Genomic DNA, 21407 nt, shown 5'->3' with positions numbered 1-21407 from the left:
ACTGTATGCAGGTGTGTCACATAATAGATGTCATATGCTAATTTTAGGTTTGTGTATGAACTTCAGCAAAGGTCATTTCACCACTAGATGTCACTGCAACACACTGATTCTGCTATTTGACAGCGCAGACTGAATCTGAGGGAAATTACGTACTTTCATGACCTGAGAACGTACTCATCTGTGGCAGGATGTGGTCATAACTTCCAACGTCAAAGCAAAACATTTTCTGCCACTAACCAGTATGTTCATCTCACACTGTTCAGTTTGTGTCACTTACAGCTGTCCTTATTGCTGTTTGAAGGCTGACATTTTAGTTTCCCTCACAGTTGTGTTAAAGCAATAGTGAGGACTACTGTATGCTAACAGGCTAATTGTTGCACACATCATCTCTGTCAGTGGCCCTTGCTCAACTTGTCCTTCCTCTCCCTCATCTGTTCCTCAAACGCACACATAACCTTTCTTCTGGTCAGATTTCGATTCACTTCCTTCCGCTCTGTGTGTCTACACTTATTTCAGGCTCCAGAGGAAGGGCTGTTATATAATATTTGGGCTCCACTATTGTCCTCTAAAAATGAAACACAGTCTCTATTTATGGGGAGAGTGTGTTTACAGCGTTACACTGTAGACACAGTGTAAATATATCATGTGGGTATTGTGTTTCTGCATTCTTTCAGACACTTGTGCGGTGAAGTTGCAGAGCAGCTTTGTCAGAAAAATATTGTTAATGCATGTTAAACCCAACATGGAGACTAAACATAAATGTGTCACTAGTCACATTTTTACTGAGACAGGCAGAATATGAGTTGCTGTGTCAACTGAGAAACACTTCACAACAGAATGAGGAGGCCAGAGTTGTTTTCCTTCTAGTTTTAGTGACTTTTTTGTTTTCTGAAAAATGCCTTTGGGGTTCCTCCCACTGTGTTTGAAATCTGAGCTCTTTTTGAGTAGTGTTTGGATTTTGGTGGAGTGTCAGACTCCTTGGCAGGAGTTCTGGTGGCTGTGGTGGTGGGAGAATGGGGTGGTCTTTTATCTGGAGACACACACAGCTGCCCCACGCTACCTACTGATGTTTATTGATGCCATTTTTAGACTAGAAAAGCAAGCATAAAGCTGTCGTCTGGTTTGTTTTTAAAGGAGTGGAAAAGATGGTGGTATTCAGTTTAGTTTTTTAGTGTGTTTCTAAAAACACTGGCAACGAATAGTAATGATTTTATGTTAGGGATGGTAATAGGAACACTTTCTTATGTAACCTTCTTATCTCTGGCTACCATGAGTCTTGACTGGCCCATCACCACTGGTGCAGGGAGCCATTTAGAATAAACAGTGAATCCATGGAAACACAGAATTTAATGCTCTTTCCACTTACGAACATCAATTTATTGTGAAATGATAACCCCCACAGATGCAGAAAACACTTCACTATTTCACCCTCCCTTTAAGGTTTCTCACGTATTGTAGCCTTGTCCATTAATCAAACTCAACTGAGTGCTGATCGAGGATTATTGACAAGGATAGCATGTGGGAATAGTTTATTCTAATGAGCCTGAGCGACTGAGGGTCTCCACTGATGCTTAATGACTTCCAAGACAGGAATGCCTGGTTCTTTTTGCGAGACAGACAAGAAAGAGAGAATAAAGGCACAAATTGATTCTTGTGCTCCAGTGATAATCTCTTTGAGCTACTTGCTAACTACTACTTGCACAAGACTAATGCAAGCAGCCCAGCCTCAAGCCTCAAACTCCACCAGACTCCAGACAGTAAATAAGTGGTCAGAGGACAAACTCCACCTTTTCTGGTCCAATGTGGAAACTGTGAGCTGGACTGAGGCACGTGTGTCTCTGCTCCTCCATTGGAATTTGGGAGGAGTTTAGCTGCTGCGTGGCCAAGACAAACCCTGGAGGAGTTTCTGGAGGGGGAGTACAGTATTAGAAAACAATACACACACTGAGGATGCTTTAGCGTGTTATATGACAAGGCTCACGAAGCAGAAAACATCACATACACCATAGAGGTGTTCTTGAAAAAGCACTGAGTTTAAAGTAACTAAATTGCCATTGCAAACACTGCTGCAAATGTGGGTCATATTAGCCATTTATCAGAGATTTGTCAATCCCCAACATACTGTATGCACAGAGTCTGTTAAATCCCCTTGGTTGATTTCATCTTGTGAGTGCTGTGCCTCTTTTTTTATGGGGTTTTCCTTTGTCATCATTTATGAGATGCTCACCTGCAAATTAAAGGATAGATGTCTTTACAAATCTATCTTAATGCCGTACTCACTTGTCTCTTTGTACAATGAAAGCATGCCTGTGTGTACATTAAAAGAGTTATTGGTGGCTACAATCATTCCTCCCATCAGTACTGGCCATGAAGACATCTCTGCAGTGTGGACAAAAGGAATCAGTTCATTGACCACTAACTCTTTTGATGTACACACAGGCATGTGAGAATTGTTTTAAGGTAGAGCTTAAAAAATGGGAACCTGTCTTTTAAGCACAGAAGCTCCAAAGTTGAGGGGCACTGACCGCAAAAGCCCATCACCTTAGCAACAGCCAGCAGAGCCCGACCTGAGGCTGCACTCTGGCTCATAGGAGAGCAGCGATTCAGCATATAACGATGATCATGAATGTTGTGTTTGCGGATAACATGTCTAGTGGGAGCATGTGTATAGAGAACATCAGGGCCAATGGTGGGCTTCTTATTTCAAGGGTCTCTTGGTTTACATGGAGAGTCCTCTGTTGATACTAGTGAATGGCTTTAGCAGCATTAGTTATTGTAGAGAGCAGTCTCTGCTGTGGTACTTCAGACACACCTCATGAGTAATGTCGTGCTTTCTTTCTTTTCCTTTACCTTGACGACATTCAACAATATGTACCTGTGTCAGATGCTACAATGGGTTTTTACCATCTATTAATGAGTGCACTATAGGACATGGATCCCAGTCAGTTCAGTGGTCTGAAGGGTTACTGCAGACAAATTGAATTCAGCCAGGTAGATCTCCTGGGGCTGTCCAACAGAACTGGTTCCCCTGGTCATGCATGCCTGCCACTGGATGGGAGAAACAGTTAACTGTTTAACAGCCTGGGGGAGCAAAGAAGGCTTTAGGATCCAGCCCCACATTCCTAACCTCTCTCTCTGGGCTACAAAATGTGGAGCCCCAACGGTTCAGCCCCTCCTCCTCCTCCTCCTGTGTTTGTTTTCTGACTCCCTCCTTCTGCTTCAGAGTGGAAGAGCGGCCTGACAGGGACGTACCATTCTCCAACCGCAGGGGAACTCGTTTAGCTGAGCGAAGAAGGTGCGTTCATTTTTAGAACTTCAAGCTTCCTGCCTCCCCCGCTGTGTTTTTTGTCAGTGGACTGTCCCGAAGTGGAGGGGAATGGCTGGGGAGGGGGGTTCAGTGGAGGAGAGAGTGAGAACAGCATTTTGAGACCCAGCTGATCAGAGCTGTGGTATTCTGCCACAGAGGCAGAGGGAGAGGAAGCGTGACTGGGAAAAAAAGAAAAGAGAAGATATAGAAAGCAGCTGAAATCTTTGTGATTTTGAGACTGAAAATATACAAATAGAATAGAGTGAGAAAAAATGTCTCCTTCCTTTCAACTCATGTGAAGAGAGAGGCTCTGTGGAAAGATGTGAGAGCTGGTGGCAGGGTGAAAATCTGAAGAAGAACAAACACACAGAAGAGGATCGGTCAGGCTCTGGAAACCAGTCCACTGAATCCTTGAGTCGACAGAGGGCTGAAGAACCCCCTGAGAAAGGAGGGGCGATGTCTTGGCTGTCACCCGTGTCATGGGCCAAATGGACGTGGACGGCGGTGCGAGGGGGAGAGGGAGAGGAGGATGAAGAGGGGCAGGAGGCCAGCGAGGAGAGGGAGCAACGTGGAGAGAGAGGAGAGGAAGAGGAGGAGGAGAGATCTCAAGGCTGCAGGCAAGTGTTGTGCTAGAGCCCTGAGACTACTGAGACTGTGGGGGCATTTTCACAAGTGTGTTCATGTGTGTGTGGGTGTGTCCACCTGTCAGGTTGAGGAATCTTAATATTATGAAGGGTAGATGAATTGGGCAGAGGAAAAAGAGGAGGGAAAAACATATCTGCTGTCTGCATCAACGTTTCTTTCATTTCCATGCAGAGATGTCAAATGTGTTGTGTTGTCGAGCAGCGCTGACACATTTCTGGAGGGGCTGTGTTTAGACTGTGACAGTGTTTCAACTGAATGTTTTTCTCAGCCTCTCTGGCACATCCTCATTTCTGTGGCCTCACAGAAATAACACACGGCTGTCAGGTGCAGTTTAATGATGTAATCATTGCTAACACTCAAACATGACACATGCTCAAGGCCTTATTGACTCTGCTCCTCATGTCTGCTGTGATAATTATATTATCTCAGCCATTGTTCCAAGTGAACACAAAGATTTCACATCTACTTCTTTGTGCCGACTTCCACACTTAAACATTTTATTGACCAGATAATGTATCACAACCCTGCCTTAAATGTTTCTTTACTATCCCAGCAGTTATCTAACCAGAGTCACATCAATATCTAACTACACTGTCATGTTGTCTCCTGAAATGATCAGATCAAATTGAATCTACAATGTTAAAATCACAAGTCAGTGTTGAAAAGGGTCCAAATATATTGTAGCCGCAGTGTTCCCATGTTATTTTGAAATATATTTACAGTATAGTTTGTATGGTGCAGTCTCATACCTCATACTGCTGAAGATGTGACAGGAAAGAGTGGGCTGCCCTATTTCCTCTTTCTGTCTTTTACTTAAATGTTCTCCCCTTAACTGGCATGAATCAAATAGTGCCGAGCGCTGCCAAAGTACAATACAACGTCAGAGGAGAAGGCAGGGTAGTAAGGTATCATTTAGATGGATTTGGGACAGTAAAGACTCGCAAAAGCACATCAGATTGCTCTTAGCACATGATACATAATACTAGAAATATTGAAATGTGTATATGATTATATTCAGTACTCTTCAGATTTATATCCACAACAGCATTGACACATTCAAAACGTGGTAGTAGTGTTACCCCTTTAGGCATTCAAAGCAACGCTAGAGGGGAACATCACCCTGTCGTTGAACTGCAACCTGCTGTGATTAGAGGGTCACAAGTAGACACTTAAAGGATCACAAGCTAAGATGGTTGTGAAACACTAGCTTAGATTATGATGCCATGAATCCTACAGTATCTGGAATTAAATAAGTTCTCCGTATGATTGAATACATTTGTGAGGGAATAGAAATAAAGAGTTGCATTTACCACATATTGGACATTTTAATGCAGTTAGTGCAGTGCTGTTTACGCAAGTCATCTTTACAGTTCACAGCGCTGATTCAGCCTTTTGCTTTTGAGTTTGCATAGTTCAAATGTTTATAATGTGATCACTACTCCTCAGTTGCATGATTTAAATCAGTTATTTCTGTCCTCCTACTTCCTCATGTTTGAATGTTTGGGAAGTTCACACTCTTTCTCTCTCTCTCTCTCTGTGTCTCTCTGGCTTCCACAGCTCTGACTCAGAGGGTCAGTTTGACACTCCCGAAGCAGCAACTCCTGTCCACGTCCCTCTGACCTTCCCAGGAGAGCTGGAGAACAACAACACTGATGCAGACAAAACAGGTGAGGCCACTGCTGAGAGAAGAGAGAGAGATAAAGGGAAGGCAGAGTCAGCGTACTGTCCCAAGACGTAAACACACTGCAGTAACACCTCGGGGGAGCTGAAGGTTCTCATTAACATAAAAATATTAAACAGATCAGAAGAAATGCCTTTTCAAGCGCCCAGCACACATCATAGACAGATTGTCCCTCCCTGAAGTTGCCATGGAAACAAGAGTCTTTTGATGTTGCTCTACATGTTCAGACATCACATGTGTGAGCATGTGTTTGTCTTTATAGTCAATGAAAGAAAAGATGTGTCAACTAAATCATCTTTATATGTTAAAATAGTCATTGTAAATCACACATTTGGGGATTTATGAATTCCACCACTGTGTCTGAACTGTGTGCATGGCGTGTCAGGTTCACCACACCACAGTAATTGGATACATATGCACTCTGACTGTTTGAGGAATGTACCCACCTACTGCATTTGAGCTTTAAATAGGAATTTACCTGCTTTTTTTTTTTACCTATGAGTATCACGACAAGTTATGCCAATATTCAAGTTTCTTATGGATCATAAAAAACGTGTTATTGAATTGCAATGTTTTGTTACAGGTACTTAAGGTTAATAATACCTAAGCTGTGAAACATGCATGCTTGGTATGTAAGCTGGTGTGCACACTGAGCAGGGATTTTGGGTGGGTTTTGGGTGTGATGATGGCGGAAGCACTGTTGTTGTCAGTTTGAATCACTAACAGGAGGAGCCTATAGCAGAGTGTGGGAATGGCCTTTGCTCTGGAATTCAACAGGTTCAACAAAAGCTTTGGTTCACCCTGTTTTGTATTGGTAACTGATAGAGGTCACAATGAGGGGAGTGACTGAACAAAGCTTGTTATCAGGCTGAAATCGTCATGCAGCTCGCCTTTTTTACGGAGGTTTTTAGGAGGCCACGCGTTGATGTGAGGCAGTTGCCATTTCATTAGGAATAAAACCTTCCTGTAAAACAGCTCCAACGACATTTTCCAAAAGTGTACATTGTAAAGGTCAACAAGTGTGGAGCAAGGAGGGAGTTGACTTTTGTTTCAACCACAAACACCCCTTCCCGCAGCTGTGAATGAGGAAGTTTGAATCCTGGCAGGCATTAGTTGCAGTGCTTCTAGAAACTACTTGAATGTAAACACACTGATTGCTGTGTCCGTCTGTGCCCATCCAAAGTCTCCATTACTGCTTCAGCGTCAGTCTATACATGGTGACAGTATTATAAATGTTTAATAGATAGTTGAAGACTTTGTTGAAGTCGAACCTTAACTTGACTATATTAACAGATGGATACTTCAGGGTTGCTTTGTATGTCTCCTGTGGTGAAATGGATGATAAATGATGAGTTAATACATATAACATTCGTTATCAATACTATTTTGCAATGTCTTGGTTTTTAAAAAATTGCTTTAAATTCAAGATAATCATTAATATGATATAGGTGTTTACCTACCATGCACGAGTACATAGTACTTTTTACTCATACTAAAATCAATGAAATATATCATACAAAATGGAAAACAAATTAATTAAAAAACAATTCCTATATTAGTCAAATTAGACCACATGTGTTGCGTATTATTGCAAACAGGCATTGCAGCTGAGTGAGATATATCCCTGCTGTGACATGTTCTGCCTTTATAAACACAAGAGTGAGAGAACAAAAAGGGAATGTTACTGTGTTTGTATTGAATATGCATGTGGATATGAGTGAGGAAGGATGTTTGTATGGGCACGTTGGACTGCAGGATTACTAAATGACACTCTGGCGACATGCTAATGTGAAAGGAAGCAGTTAGAAACACGGTAGGCTGTGCTAGTCTCCTAGCAACATAATATTTCAAGAATATGACAGGCGTACTGAAATATGTCCATGTGTCAAAAGGTTTTCTGGAGGCAATAATTACACCACAACAGTCGCTACCCCTGTTGTCCTCAACACACAACACAAAATAAATCATTCCCCTTCTATTTTCTAATGCACTACTTGAACTACTACTACTCATAGTAAGACATCGCCATGGCAACAGCAGCAATTGGAACAGTTGGCTGGCTTGTAACCAATCAGATGTCACCTACATCTCAGTTTAGATTTGATTGGGCAGATTATCACAGGTTTTCCATACTTTGAATATGTTTTTATTGTTAATTCTGTTTTTTCTTTCTTTTTCTTCTCATTTCTTTTTCAGATGTGGATCAAGAGGAGCACTTGATAGTGACTTCTCCTGTTTGGGATCAGGATATTTTGCTCAGCCACAGCATGGGTCAGGATGAGCCTGTGGCCCCCATGGGTGGCCCACTGGAAGTAAACATCCAGACCCTGGAAGCAGAACAAACAGAGAATCTCCCAGAAGCCTTGGGCTCTGTGCCTGTCCCTGCTTCATCCTCAGTGAAGGAAACGCCTGAAGAGGCTAAATGCACAGCGCCATCCTCTGAGCCATCCCAAGCCCCAGTTCCCGTCCTAGTTGCTGATCCTGTCCCAGATGTGGCTCCAGCGCCAGCTCCAGCTGAAGCTCCTGCTCCTGCTCCAGCTCCAGCCCCATCCCCAGCCCCAGCCTCATCCCCAGCCCCAGCCCCAGCCCCAGCCCCAGCCCCAGCCCCATCCCCAGCCCCAGCCCCAGCCCCAGCTCCAGCCCAAGCCCCAGCCCCAGCCCCATCCCCAGCCCCAGCCCCAGCCCCATCCCCAGCTTCTGCTCCTGCTCCTGCTCCTGCTCCTGCTCCAATCCCCGAACCAGACTCAGTCCAGAGCAGTGAACCTGCAACCAGCCCAGCTCCAGAGCCCCCTGAGCAGAAACCTCTTGCTGAACCAGAACCACAGTGCAATGGCCTCAACCAGATAGAGCCCACTAAAAAGACTAAAACCAGCAAGCCTAAGCCTCCGTCCCTGAAGGTAAAGGCCTCGCTGAACGAGCTCGCCCAAACAAATGAGGAACAAGAACTTCCTGTTCCCAAGGCCACTTACAAATTTGACCCTGACCAGCTGGATGACAGCTTTAACCCCTTCACCAGTGGTGGATCCAAAATCCAGAACTCTCCCCCACCGTGCGGTCCGAGTTCTCTCCCTAGACTCGAGCCCCTCGGTGGCTCACTGCCTGTCTGTGAGGCCAGCTCGGCAGCTCCAGCAGAAGTGGACCTGATGGAGTCATCATCAGAGGTGAAGCCTGTGCTGCTGGAGTTCGGTTTGGATGAGGGGACAGTCAGTAAGCCACGACCGAGGAAATTAGGTGGTAAAAAGACAATCAGCAGACTCGCAGCTAAGAAGCAGAAGCCCAAAGGATCAGAGGCTCCCTGCAAACCTGCACCAGAACCAACAATGTCAGAAACCGATTCTCAACCAGCGTCAGAACCATTTTCTAAACCAGCATCAGAACCAGTTTCAGATCCTCTTCCAGAAACTGCTTTGCCAGTTTCAGACTCTGCTGCAGCTCTGAACCTTGACGATGTTCCTATTCCCAAGACAGGAACATATAACTTTGATCCCAGTCAGTGGGACGACCCGAACTTCAATCCGTTTGGTAGTAATAGCACAATGAGCAGCTCCCCAGTACTCCCTAAGAGCTCCTACAGTTTTGATCCAGACAATTTTGACGACTCTGTGGACCCTTTTAAATCCTCCAAAACCCTGAGCACAGAGGACTCGTCCAGCGGGGCCCCTCAACCGGAGAAAAAAGTAAAAGATGGAGGAAAACAGAAAGCAGGGCATCCGGCGGGCGAGAAGAAAGCGAGGCAGATTCCCAAGACAAGCAAAGAGAGGACAATCACGTAAGTCTGCAGCAAAATGAAAACTTTATTTCTTGCCCAAAGAGTTTGCAATTGTGAGGTTGTGACATTATCCCCAATAAAAAAAGAATATTTACATCTGCTAGTGGTACGTACCATACAATGCTTTGAACACATGCCAAACACTTAACTCTGCATACTGACCGATGATGCAATCCCAGGTTATATATAGGCTTTTAGCTTCAGTGGTTTGGACTAGTGTCAGCTTTTCCAGGTCTGTCTGCATCTTGTATTTATGCTCAAACTTTAAATTATCTAACATGCTCAGCTGAACACCTCTCTTCCCCCTGGTCTGTTCTTCGTCCCCTTGATCAATATCCTCTTCATCCTTCATCCTTCATCCTTCTTCCCCTTGTGTGTTACGCAACCCCCGTCCTCTGCTTTGGTCCACCTCTATTAGCCCCAGGACAACTGAACAAGTCAAGTTTCTCTGTTTTCTGTTGTAAGTACTCTCACTATCGACGCTGTCTTTCTTTCGTGCATGCTGGCTTCCCATTTTACTCTCATCGTGGCATGTGCCATGTCAGAACTGAGTGTCGAGGGAGCATGTGGGGGGAATAAATGTCTTCCTCGGTTCCACCTCAGCTCACAAGACCATCCCCTGATACATCAGCGAGTTAATTTGTCCCGTCTTGTGATCCCTATAGAAGTTGGGCAGTAGCTATACTAGCTATGTATGTAACTGTATGTAGCTGTACCTCCTTCAATATGGGGCTATGCAATCGGCTCAAAAGGCATAGACAAGCTTGCAGCTCAATGGTTGTATAAACAGGAGGAAGAGGAAATAAAATGTTAAAGGATCACTACTCGTGGATCTACATAATCTGACACTTGTATCGTTGTTATGTGCTTGTTTTGTAGGAATTCCTGTAAACTTCAGAAATATGATGAGAGCCAGTCGTTGGTGCTGGACGTGTGTCATCAGGTAAAGTGTGTGTTTCCGTGTGAGTGTTGTGTCAGCTGAAATGTTTCACCTTACTGCAGTGACACTGCAATTTGTCCATTATTCAGCAGCTGTCCAACCTCTTGGCCTCACCTCTTCACACACACACACACACACACACACACACACACACACACACACACACACACACACACACACACTGTGACACAAGCTGACAGGAGCATCAGCAGTGTCTCCAGCTCTGCAGTGCCGGCTTGGCATGATGACAGACCTGTGACTTATCACTCTGCGGTCAAATATTAGTCTGCTGCTCCCATGTGCCCTCAACATCATCACCTCCTCCATCCTTACAAGGTGTTATATAATACCAGAGTCTCCAAGATAACTTATTGTGACATAGTTTGTCAGTGTTTGCTCACTAATGTTACTTTATGTGGCGTAACTTCCCCAGCATAATGCAGGTGGAATATATTCATTAAACACTGGAGTTGCGTTTGATATGAATTAACGTGAGAAGTGATACTTTCAGTATCATTGTGCACTGTATCCACAATTGTACATGAAAAGTTTAAATCCATAATGGTACATATACACTTTCCCATGCACTAGGAACAGTTTTTGTTAAAGCTGCTAACTGGAGTTGTTTTTATGTATTTTATTTTGTCCACTTTTTGACATTGTAATGTGGATCCTATCTTCCTCTCTTGTCTTCAGGGGGAGGATGAGGTGGTGGTCCAGACCCCAGAGATCACTCAGCGAGTTCATCACGCCACAGATGAGGAGAAGCTGGCCTCCACTGGCATCATGAGCCAGACAACGGACAGCCAGGAGGAGAGAGGAGAACCCGAATGCAACAAAGCACCGGCGAAAAAACAGCCAATCATTGATGTGCCTGTTATGGATGGTATGTTTGGATTGTCAAACCCTCCACTGTGTGTAGAGTTTAAAGCAGTGTTTGGAGTTAAAATAAACAATAGCAGATAGTGAAAAGAGACTTTTGCCTCCATAGATAGGGGTTGTTGTAAGTCATGCTAAAAATGTTTTCACAAAGCAATGCATGTTTTTATTATGTGAAGCAAACAGCACGAGTAGACTGAATAATTCTGTCACTAGTCATAATATCTGGTCTCTTTTATTCCACTCGATCTTCTAAGCTTACTTGTGATGTATTTAAGCGAGTAGTATTTTATAGGACACATGAAAGCCCATTTTAGCTCAGTGTCTGCATGAGGCATGGTGTTAAAGAAGTAGCCATAACAGAGAGGTGGCATTTCCGACAATAGGATGAATTGGAAAATGTGAACAAGGATAGGGATTCAGTTACATAACTTTCTCAACAACTGCTGCAGGACTATTGGAGACTGCAAAGGCCCAAGAATGTGTCGAACTTTATGAAGACGAAAAATGGGGCATGCATGCTCAGCAAAACCCTGTCCTGGACAAAAGAAAGTTATAAATATTACACTGGGGAAGAAGTGCTTCCCACAGTTGTACATTATAAGCAGTCTGTGTCAGCGCTGCAAGTATCACAGCATCTTTTCATCACAGAAGAGACCATCCAATGAAAACCAGACAAATAGTATCAATATGTTCTTAATGCTGAAGTTCAGGTGAGTTATTGACATTGAGCGCTTCTGTGTGGATCTGCTTCTCTTTTGTAATTTAGTTATGAATAAGTAGTGCAATTAAAAGTCGTCATTTGTCAGTGAATTGTGTGTTCTTTTCTCCTCAAAGGTTCAGAGACTAAGATTGCAGATCACCTGGAAGAGAAGGACACCTGCTGTCTGAAAGATGATATAGTAAGTAGACAAAAGGAACCACAGGGAGGGAGCAGAATGATTATTTAAACATGACTTGACATGGCTTGTTTTGCACCAACTGTTCTTTATATCAATTGGGAAAACGATAGTTTAGCCATAAACTTTAGTCCTATTTTTTCATACTGTGTTGCTTTCTTATGCCCAATTAGCTATTCTGCCACAATAATCTAATAGTAACTCACATAATATTTGTTCAAGATAACCACACTTGCACCTTCAGGTTATACAAATGTTTGATTAATAAAATCAACACAAATGTGACCAGTTTTCCCAGAGCACTCCTTGCATCATGTGATCTGACATGAAAGGTAAAAACAGCAAAAGTAGTGGTTTGTGATAAGTCATAAGGGATCTAATTACAAAATGTAAGGATCATGGATGTTCTTGTCAGATTTTAGACTTAGACTAGCTCACAGTGTGTTTTCTGCACGTTCCACAGAGTGAGATATCCATGAACCAAACAACAAAGGTGACCAGCTGTGAGGGCCTGGACACGGCAGCCCTGTTCCAGGACAACATCCCTCTGAGTGAGATGGACAAGGCCACAGTGCTCACCCTGATCAGAGAAGAGGTGCGTCACTGTCACACACTCATATCATGAAGTGAATCTGCTGATGATTAGTTATTTAGATCCGATTTATTTCTCTTCATGCCGTGTCTTCCGATCAGATCATCACTAAAGAGATTGAGGTCAATGAGTGGAAGAGGAAGTACGAGGAGAGCAGAGCTGAGGTTTTGGAGATGAGGTATGAAGCTCTGCTGTTCCCCCTGATCCTTGCTTCCCATCACAGTGCAAATGTAGAAAACAATATAAATAATTTAAAGGAACAAAGTTGACAAGTGGTGTACTTTCTATTCTTATCTTGACAGGAAAATAGTGGCAGAGTATGAGAAAACAGTTGCACAGATGATCGGTAAGTTGCTGCCACCTGGTGGTGGTATGTTCTGCATGGGTTTGTTTGTTTTACTGTAATAATACCTTATTATAAGTAGCGTGTGTATTTCATGACTGCTCCCCCAATATTGTGACACCTCCAGGATACATTACATTTAAGGATGCATTACATTAGTATATATATTGCACTTCATATGTGTATAGTCAAGTCAGAAAGTACAGAACATTTGAGGATTTTAAATGAAACAATGTCGATGAGGTTAAAGTGTCAACGCTGAGCTTTATTCTGAGCTTGTTTACATCCACATGAGAGATTGTAGTAATTGTAGCCCTTTTTTTATTCATACATCCCTACTTTTTGGGGAACATAAAGTAATTGGATTGAGTTTACTTAAACTTAACGAAGTCACCATATTTAATATTTGCTTGGTGTTCTTTTGTAGTCTACAACTGCCCAATGTCCGTGGCTCAAAAACACCAGCAGGCCTCGTGATGCTCTGTCAGGCCTGCAATGCAGCCAGGTTGTCCTCCGAGTGAAGCACATGATCAGGTGTACTGAAGTCAGGTGCCTTACCTGGTCAATGAAGTATATTCCACTGTGTGGCTATAAAATACTAAATATTTAGTATGTCCAGTATGGACGTACATAGTTGGCAGTAATCTTATAGTCACTGTATCCTGTCAAACACCGTGTGCTGGAGCAGCCTACATCTCCAAAACAATGGAAAACATACCACCTGCACTGTCAGATGAAACATCAACACAATTTAATAATATAAAGGTTGCATTTGACAGAGCAGTTTCAGTCCAGTCTTTCCGGTAAGTGGTGTACATCTAGCCCTGACCTACTTAAAATCTTATCTTTTGACTCCTCCGTTGGTGGCAGAGGACGAGCAGCAGCAGAAGACTCTGTCCTGTAGTAAATCAGTCAGGCAGTTGACCGCAGAGAGGGATCAGGCCATGGCTGACCTCAACTCTGTGGAGCGCTCCTTCGCTGACCTCTTCAGGAGGTACGAGAACATGAAGGGAGTCCTGGAGGGCTTCAAGAAGGTCAGTAGAGCTTCCGTGTGACTCTCATGAGATGCTAGCCAGCCCCACTATCACATAATAGCCAGATCACTAGATATTCTCTACATGTATCTCTCCAGAATGAGGAGGTGCTGAAGAAGTGTGCGCAGGACTACCTGATGCGGATCAAGCAGGAGGAGCAGCGATACCAAACCCTCAAGGTGCATGCTGAGGAGAAACTGGACAAGTAAGCTTCCATGTCTGCAATTTGTGATTCCAGGATTCAACCATTAGACAGGTTTCTAATCCTGAAAAGTCATTTGCATTTCAAGGCTAGAATGTAGTCTCTCATTTTGACACCCTCTCTCGTCTCCTTCACTTCCTGTCCGACAGGGCTAATGAGGAGATAGCCCAGGTACGCTCCAAGGCCAACGCCGAGGGTGTCGCACTAAACGCCAGCCTGAGGAAGGAGCAGATGAAGGCGGAGTCACTTGAAAGAGCTGTCCTTCAAAAGGTAGGGAGACTGCAAACATGATTAAAATGGATTCACTGAGTTAAACTGTGTGAGTGCAAGGCAGGGTGTGCTGAAAATGTGTCTTCCCATCAGCTTTTTCTTGTGCCACCAGGAGGAACTCTGAAACTTTTTGTTCTTCTTGCGTTGGTAACATATCTTTTCCTGTTTAGTGCAATTAGATCCAACAGATTTTAGAGCAAAATCCCACCCATGTGACTCATAATGTTAGAAAAATGCAGCTTAATGGTGTTCAATTATGGGGGTTTCAAAAGTGCTTAATTCACAGTGATCTGTAAAGTTACTGTAAAGCCCTTCAACATGTGCAGGCTCTGAGCACAGATTTTATAAACGCGCAGCTGCCAACACACTGGCATGGAGTCTAACACTAGGGGGCAGTGTTTGATTTACTAAAACCAGAGTCTGGCGAAAATTAAGAAGAAATTTAGATACAGAACCCCATTACGATTATATCAACCCAAATCCCTGAAAATAAATAAGAAAGTAACTGATGAAAAATAGATAATATTGATTTACAAAACATGTTTTTAGCTCTTATTTTTAGTTTGCTGATGGGTGTCGGCCCAACCACAGTGTGGTCCTTCCCATCAGTTAGTGTCAGTGGTGGAAGAAGTACTCAGATCCTTTACTTAAGTAAAAGTAGGTACTGTAGTATCTCATAGTCTAAAAATACTCCATTACAAGTAAAAGTCCTGATTCAAAACTTAAAACTTTACTGAAGTAAAAGTGCAGAAGTATTATCAGCCAAATGTACCAAAGTATCAAAGGTAAAAGTACTCATTATGCAGAATGGCTCCTTTGAAAGTGTTATATTACTATTGAATATGATATTATTCTGTTTGTATCACTAACAAATACATGTTAGTGTCTAACACAGCTCAATGGATCTGCGAACAGATTTAAAGACTTTTATTGAACGTTTCTGTCCTGGCTTCTGAGCTTTACCACCAATGTCTAACCGCTCTGCCTCTCTTTGTCTCTTACAGAATCAAGAGATCGAGGAGCTCACTAAGATCTGCGACGAACTGATCGCCAAACTGGGAACAGAATAAGAGGCCTTTAATCAAACTCTCACTGCAACATTGATGTAAATTCTGTACATGATCACAAGCACATGTCAACCTTTCTCTCTCTCTCTGTTATATATTATTGAAACACAGAACGTTTGCACTTGCTCTTCTGATCTTTTCAGACTGAAATATGAAACCAGAACAAATAACTGTTCATTGTGTTAATCATGTCATGGCAGTTGAAGAAGCACAAAGTTAGCATGACATTACCATTTAATTATTTTGAAGGAGAAGCGTCACAATCTTTGGTTGAGGATTTACAGTAAAGATTCATCAGTTTTTACTAGTTTGTTGTATTACAAAGAATTTCCATTGCCATTTTATACCGCATGTTTAACACAAAACTGAAGTGGGAACTAAGGGAAAGACGATGTGGTCACACAGCACAGACATCTTTTACCACAGCACGTCTACACTGTAATTAACTGTGTTGACGATGTGGTCTTCACAAAAGACAAATCTCTATATTGAGTGCCTGAACTGATCATAGTGTATTAGTTTTCTGGCACATAAATATTTCTTGCTGCCATTTCTTTTGTGATACTGCTGGTTATCTACTCTCATCAGCAAATGAACTGTATGTAATATTACGGAGTATTTCTTAAGTTTGTTTCTAGAGTTTGAAGTTTTACATCATGCACATTATGCCCCCCACAAATCTCTGGGATTGTTAAATATGAAGAGCACTTAAGAGAACCATATCTTAAATTCCGTTCTATAATATTTTATTCATTTGATGATAGTTTGACGGTGACGGGTGGAAACTAAAGTTTAGTTTGACGCTTGAGTTGTAAAAACTCTTATGCTCTTATTATATTGTAATATTAAACCATGTGCCATGTTTAATTTTCTCGCTCTGCGTTTGAGTGTGGAAAAGTCTGACACATTCAGTCGCTGCCATGTAGATATTGTTGGACTGTATTCATATTTTATCTGTGAGCCCAAATGTTGTTGGTGTGCCTTTATTTCGTCTATTTTCTTTCTTCATGTTCCTTCATGCAGTTCCTTCTCTGTTGCCAAAGTATACAATGTATAGTATATATCTTTTATGATCAAAATATCCTAAACAGCAGTGAGTTATAATGGGTTTGCAGTTTTAATGCTTTGCCTGCAGTAGATGAATGGGCACACATGGTGGACTACGTTACTCTTTAAGGTGAAGGTCTGTTTTGGTGATCTGAGCAGAGGTTCATCAGGTAATAATATCTCCATCAGCATTTTCTGGTCGGATTGATCCTGAAGGAGCACAAACAAGTGCATGTTTGGTCAGCTGTGTTTCAGTTATAAAGGACAGGTCCTTCTGTGGAAGCCTTCTTCTACGTTAGCACAATCAATTGCCAAATGTCGTTGTAAAATGACATGTGTGTCAGCGTGACTCTATGTCCTATTGTAGTGGTGTTACATTAGTCTGAAGGTGCTTTTCAATGCAAATCCATTGTTACAGTAAAATATGTGTACATTTTATACTTTATGAAAAGAATACTCAGAATTTTGTTCCTAATATTTGTAAAATTGAAGAAGTAAATATATCCAGAGTGTCTGTTAACTGCTATATTTTGTGCATTATTGAATAAATGGTTAAGATTTCATATTTCCTCCATTGCCTGAATCATTTAAGCTGAGCAAATCAGGAACACATAACATCTTTGTTGTTCCTGAGTCCACTATCACAGCAGCGATGAATATAAACACAGTCACTGTTTATCCCAACAGGGAAGCCAGAAGCCACATTTCATCATTGTTTTCATGCTCTTGCAGTCACTGGCTTTACAAACATGTCATTAGTGGCATCTTGTTTGTGAGTTAAGAGCCTGCAGTTTCCTCCAGCAGTCAGATTGAACAAATATAACAATGTAGTCATAAATGTATCAGCAAATAAGTCTCAGGTCATCTGGCATGGTCCACAATGTTGGCGTTTTTTGTTTTTTTTTACCATGTTGAGAGTGCTTTATCCAAATATGAATTTTATGATGTCATCTTGAAATGAAAAATCACAAATAGGGTTAAATTTGTATAGTGTGAATTAAAAAGAAAAGCAGCAAATCCTCACATTTGTGAAGCTGGAACCATGCAATGTTTTTGCATGAAAAATGACAAAATGTTATCAAAATAGATGCCAATTAATTTTCTGTCAATTGGCTAATTGATAAATTGACTAATTGTTTCACCTGTACTTGTATATACTTGGGTAGTTTAATAACAAAACATCATATTTTATAAGCTCTTCATATGTTTTGTAAGGATAAACCCTGAATTTGTGAGTAGTAACTACAGCTCTCAGACAAATGTAGTGAAGGAGAAGGTAACAATATTTATAGTAGATAATAGTAGAAGTGGAAAGTGGCATTACGAACGTAAAAGTACAAGTACCTTAAATTTGTACTTAAGTACAGTACTTGAGTAAATGTACTTACATTTCCCCACTGCATACGCATTAGGAAATGAAGTAGTAAGGTGGAGGTAAGTAATCTGAATGATGTCAGTAAAATATGTTCATGCTAATTTTAGTAATTTCTTTATGTTTACTGTCACTGTTTATATCAATAAATTCTATACTTACCTGTTATTACATATGTCTTTTTGATGAGTTTTGTCTTGTTGTCCTTTTAGTGTACCTTGTCCCAGGGTCAGTATTTGCAGCGCCTTCTCACCACATGGTGGTGTCCTTAAACATCACAGTACCACAAACACAGGGCCAGTCGTGATGGGACCCTATTCTGACAGATCAGTCAGGAGGTTTAGGCATGGCAGTTAGTTACTTAATTTTTATTATCCAAAATGTGGAAATAGTTTTTGACTTCATCTGAAAAGCTTTAGTCCTTATATTTAATTGATATTTCTTACTTTGTTGCATCTGCAACTTCCTTAAATAGCAGAGAAAGTCAAGATCTGACTACCAAAGTAAGACTGGTCCTCCTTTGTGAAAATATTCACCACCATTTTGTCACAGATTTGGTCCAAACTTGTAAAAGAAAACATCTGGCTCTCTTTGACTTGTTTTGTCAGCCTCTCCTTTACCTTGTCTGTCAGCCATGGCATGATGGGGAGAAAGCCAGTGGACTTGGACTTAAAAGGTGTGTCAAGTGTTGATTTTCAGTGAACTCAGCACTACTACATATTTTACATATTACAGCAGTTACTTGATTCAATCTGAATATCAAAAATGTTATTCAATGGAACTTTAAAGACACAGATTTAGCACCAATGGCGCCCACAACATTTCACGGCTAACGCTATGGAACCATCAACTGTGAGGACATTTTGGGATGTGGGGCCAGTTTTCGGTGTCAACATCACATCCTTCCTAGTAAAAAATAATCACTTTCCCTCTTATGGAAAGTACAGAAAGAACATTATAGCATATAATAATACTTTAACAAATAAACTAAATTCCACATTCTTGATTTAAACAGTAAAATAGACATAAAATGCAGAGTCAGTCTGTATAAAGCTATAAGATGTTAGCAAATGGAATTCTACATAAAGTTAAAGTTTCATAATCCACAGATCCAGGTCCATGGTCTTTCCAGCGGCTGGAGTGTGTTTTTGTAACCCTGGTGATTGGGCCGGGGAGGGCGGGTTCAGGATGCTGAGGCGGCCTCTCATTGGCTGCTCTGTGTGGTGAGGAGTGGGACGGGAGCGCGCGGCCAGCTGTGAGGGGAGCAGAGAAAACAGCCAGGGGAGTACTAAAGAGGGACAAAGAACCGCTGCTTCACGTCTCATCCTCTCCAACAGGTTGGAAACCGCAAAGCCCGCGTCTTGGAGAGGGCCAACTGCTTGTTCTTCGTCTGTCAAAGTAAGTGTTTCCTGTCACTTCTCGATAATCTCAGTGCACCACTGATGGGAAGTTGTTTTGCACGTGCATAAATACATAAAACATTGAGATAGCAGACTGTAACGTGGAGCTTTTTCTTTTTTTCGTCCTCTCTCTGCGATTGAAAACATAAAAGGATGTCAATTTGAATGTTTCGACTTTTAAACTAATTTAATGAAAATGTTCATCTCATACTTGTATTCCGTGTATGTGCCACAGCTTAATCAGAATATGGGCTACTACAGTGTGCTGCATAGTCGTAAATACCTAAATAATAACCTAAATCTAAAAGGATTTAGCATCACTCTGCTATTTAGCTATGCCTTACTCTGGTGCTGACATTGGACGAGTTTCCTGAAAAAGCTGCAGGACTCTTCTGCCTCTGCAGACATTCACGAGGTCTTTCTCCTCACTGTGGATATTGGGATCTGTGCTGGACAGGGCTCAACAGGCACTTGATGGTTGATTTGTGCATTTCAGAAATGAACAATAGACCATACAAGAGCTCTGGCTTTGACTGAGAAAGCAATAAATTCAGCATGTGGGATTTTTGGATTTTCCAGTTGACTTGGCAATCCTTGGCTTTCACTTATTGTTTGGCCTCATTGTTATTATGCAACACTACATGTTTTAAATGTTCCACAATGTTGAACTCTGCGTTTACAACCTGCTTTAACCTCCTAAGACCTGGCATCCACATGCGTGGACATCACATTTTGGGTTATACCATAATACTTAATTCTGCTTATATGGAAATTCAAAATTGTCCCCGTCTGCGGAACCACATCATGTCAACAGATGATGCTTAGTTTTTATACTTATCAGGTCCCAATAAGCCCAAATAGCAGAAATTAAGATAGAGCTTGGGTCTTAGGAGGTTAAATAAAAGTCTAAGTTTCGGAGCCAGATTAAAACTGTGAACATTCGTCTGTAGGAACTGGGTGTGTCTCCTCTGGTTTTTGTAAGCAGTATTATCTAAAACATACATAGCACATGTTCAAGTGTTCGTTTTTCATAAATGGGTATGTGGAGTTGACACGTGCTCATGCTGACTGGAGGGATGTTGTGCTCTGATGGACTAATTTAAGATGGTTGGTTCTGTGGCTTTCACTGTAGTGAGAAGAAACACTCTGGATATTAAAAAGCAAAGTTAAAGTGGCTCCTTCGTCCCGCTGAACTTGTTCCTTTCATGGGAAGATAAACCAGATGTTTCACTCACGCAGTACAACAATTTATTGACTGTTAATCCATGGGTGTTTTTTTCAAGCCTGTGCGCTGTGCAGTTTGTTTGGATGTTACTATGACGTCAAGCCCCCCCCCCCCCCCCCCCCCCCCCCACTAAAGACGTGGAGGTCTCCTTACTTTCACTGTCTTCCTGCCCTTCCTTTACTCCAGGAACATTCCTCCCTAAGGGTCTTTTGGTTCCCTCAGTTGACACTTTCATGGTTTGCCATGAAATATTGAGGTGGAGTCAACTTTCCCTCTGAACCTCAGTTGCACAGCCTCCAGGCACAGATGAGCAGATAAGTGAGAAGGGGGGCACCCACCCTGCAGGAGCCCACATTTGCTCTCCATTAGGCTGTCAGAAAGACAGGGAGAGGAATCCTTGTCTCAGCAACATATCCTTCGTTCTCACCCAAACCTTCCCAAATTCTCCTTCTTCTCTCTCTTAGTGGCAGTCAAATGTAGTTTCACTGTTTGCTCAATATACTGTGAAACTGCAGAGAATTCCTGCTAGTGATTCACAAGCTTATACTTGTGGTTGCGTAGAGGCCAGTGAGGGGTCTCAGGGAGCCTGATGATGGCCAAACCAAACTGTTACTGCACAAGACTTTATACTGAAACTGCTCACACGCTCAAAAATTATGGACAAAACCGCCACACACCACAAATTGCTGTCTGCCTCTGCAACATTCAGCCCTCAGTTTAACTCTTTGGAATTGG

The 21407-nt window shown here is 42.1% G+C and overlaps 1 protein-coding gene across 2 annotated transcripts in view; it reads left to right on the top strand.

Moving 5' to 3' along the window:
• The window catches only part of tacc1 (transforming, acidic coiled-coil containing protein 1), a 30955-nt gene extending 13717 nt beyond the window's left edge, over positions 1-17238 (top strand). For both annotated transcript variants that reach the window (XM_070902811.1, XM_070902812.1), the window contains exons 2-13: positions 5510-5619; positions 7830-9402; positions 10282-10345; positions 11039-11228; positions 12059-12123; positions 12584-12715; positions 12814-12890; positions 13015-13058; positions 13926-14089; positions 14188-14294; positions 14441-14561; positions 15566-17238. In XM_070902811.1, coding sequence (XP_070758912.1) covers positions 7901-9402; positions 10282-10345; positions 11039-11228; positions 12059-12123; positions 12584-12715; positions 12814-12890; positions 13015-13058; positions 13926-14089; positions 14188-14294; positions 14441-14561; positions 15566-15631 — 2532 coding nt within the window. In that variant the 5' untranslated portion in view covers positions 5510-5619; positions 7830-7900 and the 3' untranslated portion in view covers positions 15632-17238. The remainder of the gene's footprint in view (positions 1-5509; positions 5620-7829; positions 9403-10281; positions 10346-11038; positions 11229-12058; positions 12124-12583; positions 12716-12813; positions 12891-13014; positions 13059-13925; positions 14090-14187; positions 14295-14440; positions 14562-15565) is intronic.
• Positions 17239-21407: the final 4169 nt, after the last annotated feature.

This window comes from Enoplosus armatus, chromosome 3, assembly GCF_043641665.1.
Source record: "Enoplosus armatus isolate fEnoArm2 chromosome 3, fEnoArm2.hap1, whole genome shotgun sequence".
NCBI lineage: Eukaryota > Metazoa > Chordata > Actinopteri > Centrarchiformes > Enoplosidae > Enoplosus > Enoplosus armatus.
Note: the sequence above shows the minus strand (reverse complement) of the source record. Positions and strands in the feature narration are given on the sequence as shown.